Source organism: Anomaloglossus baeobatrachus, chromosome 4 (genome assembly GCF_048569485.1).
Source record: "Anomaloglossus baeobatrachus isolate aAnoBae1 chromosome 4, aAnoBae1.hap1, whole genome shotgun sequence".
Lineage (NCBI taxonomy): Eukaryota > Metazoa > Chordata > Amphibia > Anura > Aromobatidae > Anomaloglossus > Anomaloglossus baeobatrachus.
Genome location: NC_134356.1, coordinates 492,713,269 through 492,725,675, shown reverse-complemented (window position 1 = coordinate 492,725,675; position 12,407 = coordinate 492,713,269). Strand labels below are relative to the sequence as shown.

At 44.6% G+C, this 12,407-nt stretch overlaps 1 protein-coding gene across 1 annotated transcript in view; it reads right to left on the bottom strand.

Moving 5' to 3' along the window:
• Window positions 1-12,407, bottom strand: part of AP4E1 (adaptor related protein complex 4 subunit epsilon 1) — a 163,672-nt gene that overhangs the window by 108,206 nt on the left and 43,059 nt on the right. Inside the window, exons 8-9 of the mRNA XM_075342741.1 lie at window positions 4,807-4,880; window positions 1,064-1,186 (exon numbers count right to left, since the gene is read on the bottom strand). Of these exons, the coding sequence (XP_075198856.1) occupies window positions 1,064-1,186; window positions 4,807-4,880 (197 nt within the window). The remainder of the gene's footprint in view (window positions 1-1,063; window positions 1,187-4,806; window positions 4,881-12,407) is intronic.

Here is a 12,407-nt window from a genome sequence, read left to right as displayed (position 1 = left end):
TGCTGCAAAAGCAGATCCTGTTTTTTGCAAAGAAAAATGCATGTAAACGCATGTGTTATTTTGCAGGATCCTGTCACTTGAAGTTTATTGGCGGGCATTGGAGTCATGTGATCGGGAATGAGGGGAACTGAACATGAGACTGGGAGCCAACATCTGACAGCTGCGGTAAGCTGTAACCAAGGTAAATATCGGGTAACTAAGTGAAGCGCTTTGCTTGGTTACCCGATATTTACCTTCGTTACGAGCGTCCGCCGCTCTCAGGCGGGGGAGAGGGGGAGCGAGAGGGAGGGGGAGCGAGAGGGAGGGGGAGCGAGAGGGAGGGGGAGCGAGAGGGAGGGGGAGCGAGAGGGAGGGGGAGCGAGAGGGAGGGGGAGCGAGAGGGAGGGGGAGCGAGAGGGAGGGGGAGACAGGGACTGATCATGCCAGGCTGGTTTCTGGGCATGCTCAGTAGAGCAAGCAGGATCCTGTCTATCAGCATGCCAGCGTTCACATGCGTTTGTGTGCTGTTTAGTCAGGATCCAGCGATTTGCAGTATTTGGACGCAGCTCAAAAACGCTACAAGTAGCGTTTTTGAAAAAAGTTAAAAAACTGCAAGTCGCTGGATCCTCACTATAACGCACGCAAACGCAGGTGAACGCAAATCCATTGCAAATGCATTGAAATGAAAACGCATTTGCACTGGATCCGTTTTTGCGTTAAAAAACAGTTCATGACGCATGTTAAAAAAAACGTAGTGTGAAAGCCGCCCAAGTCAGATCTGTTGACTGGAGGGCTCAAAAACGTGGTAAAAATGCAAAAAGAATTGACATGCTGTATCTTCAAAAACGCAGCCAACAAAAGATGCAGTGTGGACAGCATAAATCGAAATATCAGACATTGCTGGGGGAAGGAAGAGCAGGCATATTGGTGCAGCTTTGTGACCTCAAAAATGAAGCAAAAGATGCCCTGTGTGAACTTAGCCTAACATATACTTTGTCATTCTTTCTATCTTGTAAATATTTAAAACCTAATTTCATACATAAAAAACTGGTCACGTATATGTAGGAAATATTGTGCTACTTACCCAAATACTTAAGGTTGATTTTTGGAGACAGAACAAACTTTCCAATACATTTTGCAGCTTTTTCAAATAAATCAGACTTTGGGAAAATTGTATAAATAGTTTGAACACATTCAAAAAGGATTGCTGTAAAAGAAAGACTTAACGATCACATAAAATGTCCAACAACATGTAATAAAAGACCAGAAGACACTGGGGTCAGTAATAAAATAACATTAAATGGATGTAAAGGTCCTTTAGAAATGCCATCACATTTTCATTTTTTCTCATAGCGGTCTTACGACGCATCTAATCTGTCACCAGGTGTTTGCCACCTAATCTGAGAGCAGCATAATGTAGAGACAGAGATCCGGATTGCAGCTGTGTGTCACTTACTGGGCTGCTTAGTGTTTAATCAGCAGTAGATTACCACTAGAGGACTACTTAGCGTGCTGCCAGGTAGTCCAGCATATTCATGAGCTCTGTATAACTGCTAGATCTGCAGCAGAGAAAACATTGATTTATCAAAATTACAGCCAACAGATCAGTAAGTGACATATTGCTGGAATCAGGGTCTCTGTCTCTACCTTATCCTGCTCTTAGATGGGTGAGCAAAAACCTGATGACAGATTTCCTTTAAGCTGAAACCTCCATGCGTGCTGTACACCACTTACTGCCATGTGTGCAATTTTAGCTACTTACATAAAAGTAACCAAACCCAATTGCCATGAAAACTGGTGCCTTTAGAAAAGCCGATAATCCTAGAAACGCTCATTCCTGATTATGGGCAAGTCTGCACAGGCTGGTAATCACATGAGAAGCAAAAATGCATGCTCATGGGATGCAGAGAATGTTTAGCTTGCTTAAATATATCATTCTTGACTGGACCTCGTCCTGTGTACACAAAACGTGCTGCAAGTAAAATTCTATTCTATTCTAGAAGCAGCAAAAGATTGTATTCGCAATGCTTCTGTGTGCATAGATCGATAGTTGGCCGGTGTAATTAGGCCATTAAGCGATCATTGCTAGAATGTGAAAGGTGCCTTTAAGGCTTGCTCATATTAGTGTCTAAATTGGACGACTTCAATGTGAGAAAATCTCGCACTGTACTCGGAAAAATATCAATGATGCAGGTCATATTTGAGGGGTTTTTTTTCACATGCAGATTCGGCACAGGCACAAAAACTGCAGCCTGCTGTGATTGGCAACGTACAGTTAGGTCCAGAAATATTTGGACAGTGACACAAGTTTTGTTATTTTAGCTGTTTACAAAAACATGTTCAGAAATACAATTATATATATAATATGGGCTGAAAGTGCACACTCCCAGCTGCAATATGAGAGTTTTCACATCCAAATTGGAGAAAGGGTTTAGGAATCATAGCTCTGTAATGCATAGCCTCCTCTTTTTAAAGGGACCAAAAGTAATTGGACAAGGGACTCTAAGGGCTGCAATTAACTCTGAAGGCGTCTCCCTCGTTAACCTGTAATCAATGAAGTAGTTAAAAGGTCTGGGGTTGATTACAGGTGTGTGGTTTTGCATTTGGAAGCTGTTGCTGTGACCAGACAACATGCGGTCTAAGGAACTCTCAATTGAGGTGAAGCAGAACATTCTGAGGCTGAAAAAAAAGAAAAAATCCATCAGAGAGATAGCAGACATGCTTGGAGTAGCAAAATCAACAGTCAGGTACATTCTGAGAAAAAAGGAATTGACTGGTGAGCTTGGGAACTCAAAAAGGCCTGGGCGTCCACGGATGACAACAGTGGTGGATGATCGCCGCATACTTTCTTTGGTGAAGAAGAACCTGTTCACAACATCAACTGAAGTCCAGAACACTCTCAGTGAAGTAGGTGTATCTGTCTCTAAGTCAAGAGTAAAGAGAAGACTCCATGAAAGTAAATACAAAGGGTTCACATCTAGATGCAAACCATTCATCAATTCCAAAAATAGACAGGCCAGAGTTAAATTTGCTTAAAAACACCTCATGAAGCCAGCTCAGTTCTGGAAAAGTATTCTATGGACAGATGAGACAAAGATCAACCTGTACCAGAATGATGGGAAGAAAAAAGTGTGGAGAAGAAAGGGAACGGCACATGATCCAAGGCACACCACATCCTCTGTAAAACATGGTGGAGGCAACGTGATGGCATGGGCATGCATGGCTTTCAATGGCACTGGATCACTTGTGTTTATTGATGACATAACAGCAGACAAGAGTAGCCGGATGAATTCTGAAGTGTACCGGGATATACTTTCAGCCCAGATTCAGCCAAATGCCGCAAAGTTGATCGGACGGCGCTTCATAGTACAGATGGACAATGACCCCAAGCATACAGCCAAAGCTACCCAGGAGTTCATGAGTGCAAAAAAGTGGAACATTCTGCAATGGCCAAGTCAATCACCAGATCTTAACCCAATTGAGCATGCACTTCACTTGCTCAAATCCAGACTTAAGACGGAAAGACCCACAAACAAGCAAGACCTGAAGGCTGCGTCTGTAAAGGCCTGGCAAAGCATTAAGAAGGAGGAAACCCAGCATTTGGTGATGTCCATGGGTTCCAGACTTAAGGCAGTGATTGCCTCCAAAGGATTCGCAACAAAATATTGAAAATAAAAATATTTTGTTTGGGTTTGGTTTATTTGTCCAATTACTTTTGACCTCCTAAAATGTGGAGTGTTTGTAAAGAAATGTGTACAATTCCTACAATTTCTATCAGATATTTTTGTTCAAACCTTCAAATTAAACGTTACAATCTGCACTTGAATTCTGTTGTAGAGGTTTCATTTCAAATCCAATGTGGTGGCATGCAGAGCCCAACTCGCGTAAATTGTGTCACTGTCCAAATATTTCTGGACCTAACTGTATCTCGGATCAAGCGCACCCATACAAGTCTATGGGTGCAAGTGAAACATTGGACTACAATCTGATGACATCCAAGTGCAGTCCAATATACGATGAGATGGACAATGGAGAAATTAATGTATCTTCTCACACATGTGATCTGATTCCCACATGTGAGAGAATCTGAGTAGAGTAGAATGACACTCTGATCACGCTCTCAGCAGAGTCTGAGCTGAGTTTCATTAGCATTTCACATCCGATGCTCTGGCATGCTTGTGTGACCCTGGCCTTAAACATGAAAGCGTCAACTTCCACTACAAAAAGTCCGACAGGAAAAAATAAAGGGTCCCCCATTCTTTCCAAGTCACCAGCATTTGTATATTGCTGTGTCTAAATACCCTGCCTTTATACTGTCTGACACAAATAGAGTTCTTTTTTACAGTCCATTTTTCATATGCTAATTTCCTTTTGATTACTCCATGGGCATTTTTCCCCAGACTAGTTGTCCCACCTAGCATGTCATTAGACCCCTGTGGGTGTGATCACATGATTTGCAAGAGCAAGGTCATTGAATGCTCAAAGCAAATCATGCAGGAAACTTTGTCTATGTATCATCACACCTCTGAAGCCAAGTATATGTGACCCGCCTGATCTACGGCCCCTCCATTACGACTAGTCTATGGAAACACATGCCACACGAATTAGTCAAAAGGAAATATTAAAAAAATTGACTTTTTAAAAACATTAGTTTGTGGCCAACAGTATAAAGGGTCTAGCAGGCAGGGTGTGCAGGAAAGAATGTACAAATGTTAGTGGGTTGAAGGGCTCCCTTTAAATAAAAAAAAAAAAAAATCTGTTAATGTCACTATATTGACAGGTCATCTTCAAAAATCAAAGAGTAAAATGAAATCTAAACTGGTTTACCATAAGTAATATTGTGGTTTATCTCTGCCCTTCGTAAGGATTCATCCAGTACATCGTAAATAAGGTGGCTTGCCCTAATAAAAAAAAAAAAAAAAAAGATTTACAATGAAACCATGAAACCATGGAAACAAAAATAAATATGACATCACGCACACACCATGCGATGTTTTACATACAAGTCACGCTACTCAAGACAATGAGGCACAAATGATTATACGTAATAATACAAGTAAAGGATTTTCCCTTTGGTGCAAACTGAATTTAACCCCTTCACCCCCGGCCACTAAAACACCCTAATGACCGGGCCATTTTTTGCAATTCTGACCAGTGTCACTTTGACAGGTTATAACTCTGGAACGCTTCAACGGATCCTGGCGATTCTGAAATTGGTTTTCGTGACATATTGTACTTCATGTCAGTTGTAAATTTAGGCTGATACTTTTTGCGTTTATTTGTGAAAATTTAGGAAATTGTGCAAAACCTTTGAAAATTTATGCCCATAAATCTGAGATATGTCACACAAAATAGTTACGAAATAACATTTCCCACTTGTCTGCTTTACATCAGCGCAATTTTCGAAAGAATTTTTTTTTTTCATAAGGAAGTTAGAAGGGGTCAAAGTTCATCAGCAATTTCTAATTTTTCCAACAAAATTTACAAAATAATTTTTTTTAGGGACCACATCACATTTGAGGTGACTTTGAGAGGCCTAGGTGACAGAAAATACCCAAAAGTGACCCCATTCTAAAAACTTCACCCCTCACACTGCTCAAAACCACATCCAAGAAGTTTATTAACCCTTTAGGTGCTTCACAGGAACCAAAGCAATGTGGAAGGAAAAAAATGAAAATTTTACTTTTTAACACAAAAATGTTAGTTTAGCCATAACATTTTCATTTTCACAAGCGAGAAAAGTGAAAGTGCACCCTACAATTTATTGTGCATTTTCTCCTGAGTACGCTGATACCCCATATGGGGTAAAAATCAATTGTTTGGGTGCACAGCAGAGGTCGAAAGGGAAGGAGCGCCATTTGAATTTTTGAACGCAAAATTAGCTGCACTCATTAGTGGACGCCATGTCAGGTTTGAAGACCCCCTGAGGTGCCTAAACAATGGAGCTCCCCCACAAGTGACCACATTTCGGAAACTAGAGCCCTCAAATAATTTTTCTAGATGTTTGGTAAGCACTTTGAACACCTGGGGGCTTCACAGAAGTTTATAAAGTTGAGATGTGAAAAGAATTTTTTTTTTTTTTTTTTTAACCACAAAACTGTTGTTTCAACTAAGTAGCTTTTTTTTTCCACAAGGGTATCAGGAAAAAAAATACACCATGAAATTTATAGTGCATTATTTCCTGAGTACGACGATACCTCATATGTGGTGGAAAGTAATTGTTTGGGCGCATGGCGGGGCTCAGAAGAGAAGGAGCGCCATTTGACAGCAAAATTTGTTTGAATCATTAGTGGATACCAACCATGTCACGTTTGGAGACCCCCTGAGGTGCCTAAACAGTGGAGCAACCCTACAAGAGACCCCATTTTGGAAACTAGACCCCTCAAGGAGTTTATCTAGATGTTTAGTGAGCCCCAAGGGGCTCCACAGAAGTTGATAATGATGAGCCATGAATACAATTTTCTTTTGTTTTACCACAGAACTGTTACTTGAACCAGGTAGCTTTTTTTCACAAGGGTATCAGGAAAAAATGCACCATAAAACGTATTGTCCATTTTCTCCTGAGTACGCAGATACCTCACATGTGGTGGAAAGTAATTGTTGGGCGCATGGTGTGGCTCAGAAGAGAAGGGCACCATTTGACAGCAAAATTGGTTGGAATCATTAGCGGACGCCATGTCACGTTTTTAGACCCCCCCTATGGTGCCTAAACAGTGGAGCTCCCCCACAAATTACCCCATTTTGGAACTAGACCCCTCAAGGAATTTATCTACATGTTTAGTGAGCCCCTTGTACCCCCAGGGGCTCCACTGAAAGTTGATAACGTTGAACCGTGAAAATTATTTTTAATTTTTTTTTTTAATTTTTGCAGCAATAAGGTAGCTTTTTTTTTTTTCTTTTTACAATGGTATCAGGAAAAAAATGCACCATGAAACGTATTGTGCAATTTTTCCCAAGTACGCAGATACCTCATATGTGGTGGAAATCAATTGTTTGGGCGCATGGCGGGGCTCAGAAGACAAGGAACGCCATTTGACTTTTCAAACGCACAGACGCAGTGCACTGATCGGCCGCTGCAGGACGCACGGTCGGATGAGATACAAAAAGCGCTGGGGATATGGAAAAAAAAAAAAGTCACGGCAAAAATTGAGCAGGGATGCTGATCCGCGCTCAGCGGGACGCACGGACAGTTGCGACACTTTTTTTTTCCGTATCCCCGACGCTTTTTGTATCGCATCAGTCCGTGCGTCCCGCCGAGCGCTGATCAGGGATGCACATAACGGATCGCCATCCCTGCTCAATTTTTGGCGTGACTTTTTTTTCCGTATCTGCCACGCTTTTTGTCACGCCAAAAATTGAGCAGGGATGCTGATCCGTTATGTGCATCCCTGATCAGCGCTCGGCGGGACGCACGGACTGATGCAATGCAAAAAGCGTCGGGGATACGGAAAAAAAAAAAAATCCCGCCGAAAACTGACCACGGATGCAGATACGTTATCTGCATCCCTGATCAGCGCTCGGCGGGACGCACGGATGCATGAGGTGTAAAAATGGACAGGGGATAGAGGAAAAAAAAAGAAAAAAAAAAGAAAAAAAAAAAAGTTATACTCACAGTACCCAGAGGATTAGCAGGAGGAACAGCTTTACAGGAGCAGCAGGCAGGAAGTTGGACAGCTCAGCAGAAGACCCAGTAAGAAGGACCCAGCGATGGAGGCAGATGTGATCGGGCCAGTGAAGACCTCGGAGGACCCGGTGAAGACAGGTAAGGGGACGTCGGGGGGGGACAGCAGAGAGGGAGGGGGAGAGCAGAGGAGGAGGGTGATACCGGAGGAGCTGCAGAATAGAGATCACGGGGGAGGACGGCAGATTGGGATGTCGGGGGGGCAGATTGGGATGTCGGGGGGGGGCAGATCGGGATGTCGGGGGGGGGGCAGATCGCAGGGGTACACGGACAGGGGCCAATACAGGAGCGCGCAGGGGCTGCAAGGTGAGCACAATACTCACCGCTCCTGCTCCGTGACAGCAGCAGCGGTGGCGTGGTACCACTAGTACCAGCCAGTGCTGCACGCTGCAGACATGTTGGGGGAGAGTCCCCAGACCAGCACAGGCCTGGGGAGGGAGACCACCAGCAAATCAAACTGCCCCACTGCACACTGATTGGAGCGATCGTGCTATGACGCGCAATCGCTCCAATCAGTGCTGCAGGGGCTGGGGGCGGCATGTTTGAGATCCACCTATGATCTGCTGTACCTGCTACGGCATCTCATAGCTGGATCTCATAGTATCGCACTATTTCCGGCATTATTTTTACCGAAATCAGTGCGAAAGATGTGGTTGGTGGTTCAGATTTGACCAGCCAATCACATCGATCGTCGATGGGGGGTGCCGATGCCCCCCTGGGGTGAAGAAAAGGTCCCCTGCTGTAAGAAACAGCAGGGGACATCATTTGAAAGCCGTTGCTATGGCCATGGCAATCAAATGAACTTTAGGCCATAAAATTACGTCCCTGGTCGTTAAGTCACGTTAAAATAGGACGTAATTTTACTGCCCGCGGTCGTGAAGAGGTTAAAAGGGGATTTTCCCACAAAAAGTTCTCTTTAAAATTATAGATCTTGGTATGATAATTTCCACAATTGGATGTCTTTAACCCCTTCAGCCCCGGGGCACTTTCCGTTTTTGCGTTTTTGTTTTTTGCTCCCTTTCTTCCGAGAGCCGTAACCTTTTTATTTTTCCATCAATCTTGCCATATGAGGGCTTGTTTTTTGCGGGACGAGTTGTACTTTTAAATGAAACCATAAGTTTTACCATATAGTGTACTGGAAAACGGCAAAAAAATTCCAAGTGCGGAAAAATTGCAAAAAAAGTGTGATCGTACAATAGTTTTTGGGATATTTTATTCACTGTGTTCACTATATGGTAAAACTGATGTATCTAAGTGATGCCTCAGGTCAGTGCGAGTTTGTAGACATCAAACATGTATAGGTTTACTTGTGTCTAAGGGGTTAAAAAAAAAAAATCACAAGCTTGTCCAAAAAAAGTGGCGCACGTTTTGCGCCATTTTCCAAAACCCATAGCGTTCTCATTTTTCGGGATCTATGGCTCAGTGGCGGCTTATTTTTTGTGTCTCGACCTGACGTTTTTAACTGTACTATTTTTGCGCAGATGCTACGTTTTGATCGCATGTTATTGCATTTTGCGCACAATTTGCGGCGACCAAAAAACATAATTTTGGCGTTTGGAATTTTTTTGCCACTACGCCATTTACTGATCAGATTAATTGATTTTATATTTTGATAAATCGGGCATTTCTGAACGCGGCAATACCAAATATGTGTATGTTTTTTGTATATCCCTTTAATTTTCAATGGGGTGAAAGGGGGGTGATTTGAACTTTTAGGTTCTTTTATTTTTTTTTAATTTTTTTAAAACTTTTTTTTTTTTTATTTTAGTAGTCCCCCTAGGGGGCTATAGCGATCAGCAATCCGATCGCTCTGCACTATCTGCAGATCTCAGCTACAGAGCTGAGAACTGCAGACTTGGTGCTTTAGGGTACCTTCACACTTTAGCGACGCAGCAGCGATCCCACCAGCGATCTGACCTGGTCAGGATCGCTGCTGCGTCGCTACATGGTCGCTGGTGAGCTGTCAAACAGGCAGATCTCACCAGCGACCAGTGACCAGCTCCCAGCCAGCAGCGACGTGCAAGCGATGCTGCGCTTGCACGGAGACGGCGTCTGGAAGCTGCGGACACTGGTAACTAAGGTAAACATCGGGTATGGTTACCCGATGTTTACATTAGTTACCAGCGCACACCGCTTAGCTTAGCGTGTGCAGGGAGCAGGAGCCGGCACTGGCAGCGAGAGAGCTGCGGAGGCTGGTAACGAAGGTAAATATCGGGTAACCACCTTGGTTACCCGATGTTTACCTTGGTTACAGCTTACCGCAGGCTGTCAGACGCCGGCTCCTGCTCCCTGCACATTCAGGATTGTTGCTCTCTCGCTGTCACACACAGCGATGTGTGCTTATCAGCGGGAGCGCAACAATAAAAAAACGAACCAGGGCTGTGTGTAACGAGCAGCGATCTCACAGCAGGGGCCAGATCGCTGCTCAGTGTCACACACAGCGAGATCGCTAATGAGGTCACAAAAAACGTGACTCAGCAGCGATCTCAGTAGCGATCTCGCTGTGTGTGAAGCATCCCTTATTTTCAATGCCAGCTGTATTCCGGCATTGAGAGGAAGTGAGTCATGTTAGCTACAGGCGTCATCACATGACCCTGTGCTACCATGGCAACCACCGAAAGTCACGTGACTTCCAGTGGGGGCGGCGTAAGTTACTGTCATGGCGGCGCGCATATACATATCGCTGCCCAATTTTGGTAGCGATATGTAAGGGGTTAATGGCTGCGGGTGGAAGCGATTCCACCCGCAGCTAGCAGGCACACATGTCAGCTATTAAAAACAGCTGATATGTGCGCGGATTGCCGCCGAATGCCCACGGCATGGGGCGGGGATTAACGGCACACGATCCATGACGTACCCAGTACATCATGGGTCGTTAAGGGGTTAAAAGAAAATGTTCCTGTGCAGAGATAAATCTTATATATGTGGCCCTGTTATGTACTGTGTAATGGCCGTGTCTGACCATAGAGGGACATGGTCTGATCATACCACATCTCCTGGGCCTGGGAGGACGCAGAAGAGTATAAAAGACATTACAACATGGGATTATAGATGGTTCTTCTGGTGAGTTGAAACATTCCCCTGCCTGTTTTTTAAAAATGTTTTACCTCAAAAAAATAAAATTTGTAGCAATCCTATGCTATAGTGTTTGTAAACTTTTTTACTTCCTCCTCAGCCCAGGAGAAGTGGTATAACCAGGCCATGTCCTGCTAAAAGTCAGACACGGCCATTACATAGCAGGGACACATGTATTAGAAATTAAAAAAAAAAAAAAGAAGGGAATTTTGTTTACTTACCGTAAATTCCTTTTCTTCTAGCTCCTATTGGGAGACCCAGACAATTGGGTGTATAGCTTCTGCCTCCGGAGGCCACACAAAGTATTACACTTTAAAAAGTGTAACCCCTCCCCTCTGCCTATACACCCTCCCGTAGATCACGGGCTCCTCAGTTTTGGTGCAAAAGCAGGAAGGAGGAAACTTATAAATTGGTCTAGGGTAAATGCAATCCGAAGGATGTTCGGAGAACTGCAAACCATGAACCAAAAGAACAATTCAACATGAACAACATGTGTACACAAAAAAACAACCAGCCCGAAGGGTACATGGGCGGGTGCTGGGTCTCCCAATAGGAGCTAGAAGAAAAGGAATTTACGGTAAGTAAACAAAATTCCCTTCTTTGTCGCTCCATTGGGAGACCCAGACAATTGGGACGTCCAAGAGCAGTCCCTGGGTGGGTAAAAGAATACCTCAATAAAAAGAGCCGAAAAAACGGCCCCCTCTTACAGGTGGGCAACCGCCGCCTGAAGGACTCTCCTACCTAGACTGGCGTCTGCCGAAGCATAGGTATGCACCTGATAGTGTTTCGTGAAAGTGTGCAGACTAGACCACGTAGCTGCCTGACACACCTGCTGAGCCGTAGCCCGGTGCCGCAATGCCCAGGACGCACCCACGGCTCTGGTAGAGTGGGCTTTCAGCCCTGAAGGAAGTGGAAGCCCAGAAGAACGGTAGGCTTCGAGAATCGGTTCCTTGATCCACCGAGCCAAGGTTGACTTGGAGGCCTGCGAGCCCTTCCGCTGGCCAGCGACAAGGACAAAGAGCGCATCTGAATGACGCAGGGGCGCCGTGCGAGACACATAGAGCCGGAGTGCTCTCACAAGATCCAAAGAGTGCAAATCCTTTTCACACTGGTGAATTGGATTAGGGCAAAATGAAGGCAAGGAGATATCCTGATTGAGATGAAAAGGGGATACCACCTTAGGGAGAAATTCCGGGACCGGACGCAGAACCACCTTATCCTGGTGAAACACCAGGAAGGGGGCTTTGCATGACAGCGCTGCTAGCTCAGACACTCTCCGAAGTGATGTGACTGCTACTAGGAAGGCCACCTTCTGCGAAAGACGTGATCGAGAGACATCCCGCAGCGGCTCGAAAGGTGGTTTCTGAAGAGCCGTTAGCACCCTGTTAAGATCCCAGGGTTCCAGCGGACGCTTGTAAGGTGGGACTATGTGGCAAACTCCCTGCAGGAACATGCGGACCTGCGGAAGCCTGGCTAGGCGCTTTTGAAAAAACACGGAGAGCGCCGATACTTGGCCCTTGAGAGAGCCAAGTGACAAACCCTTGTCCATTCCGGATTGAAGGAATGAAAGAATGAAAGAAAAGTGGGTAAGGCAAACGGCCATGGAGTAAAACCGTTATTAGCGCACCAGGATAGGAAGATTTGCCAAGACCTATAATAGATCTTGGCGGAC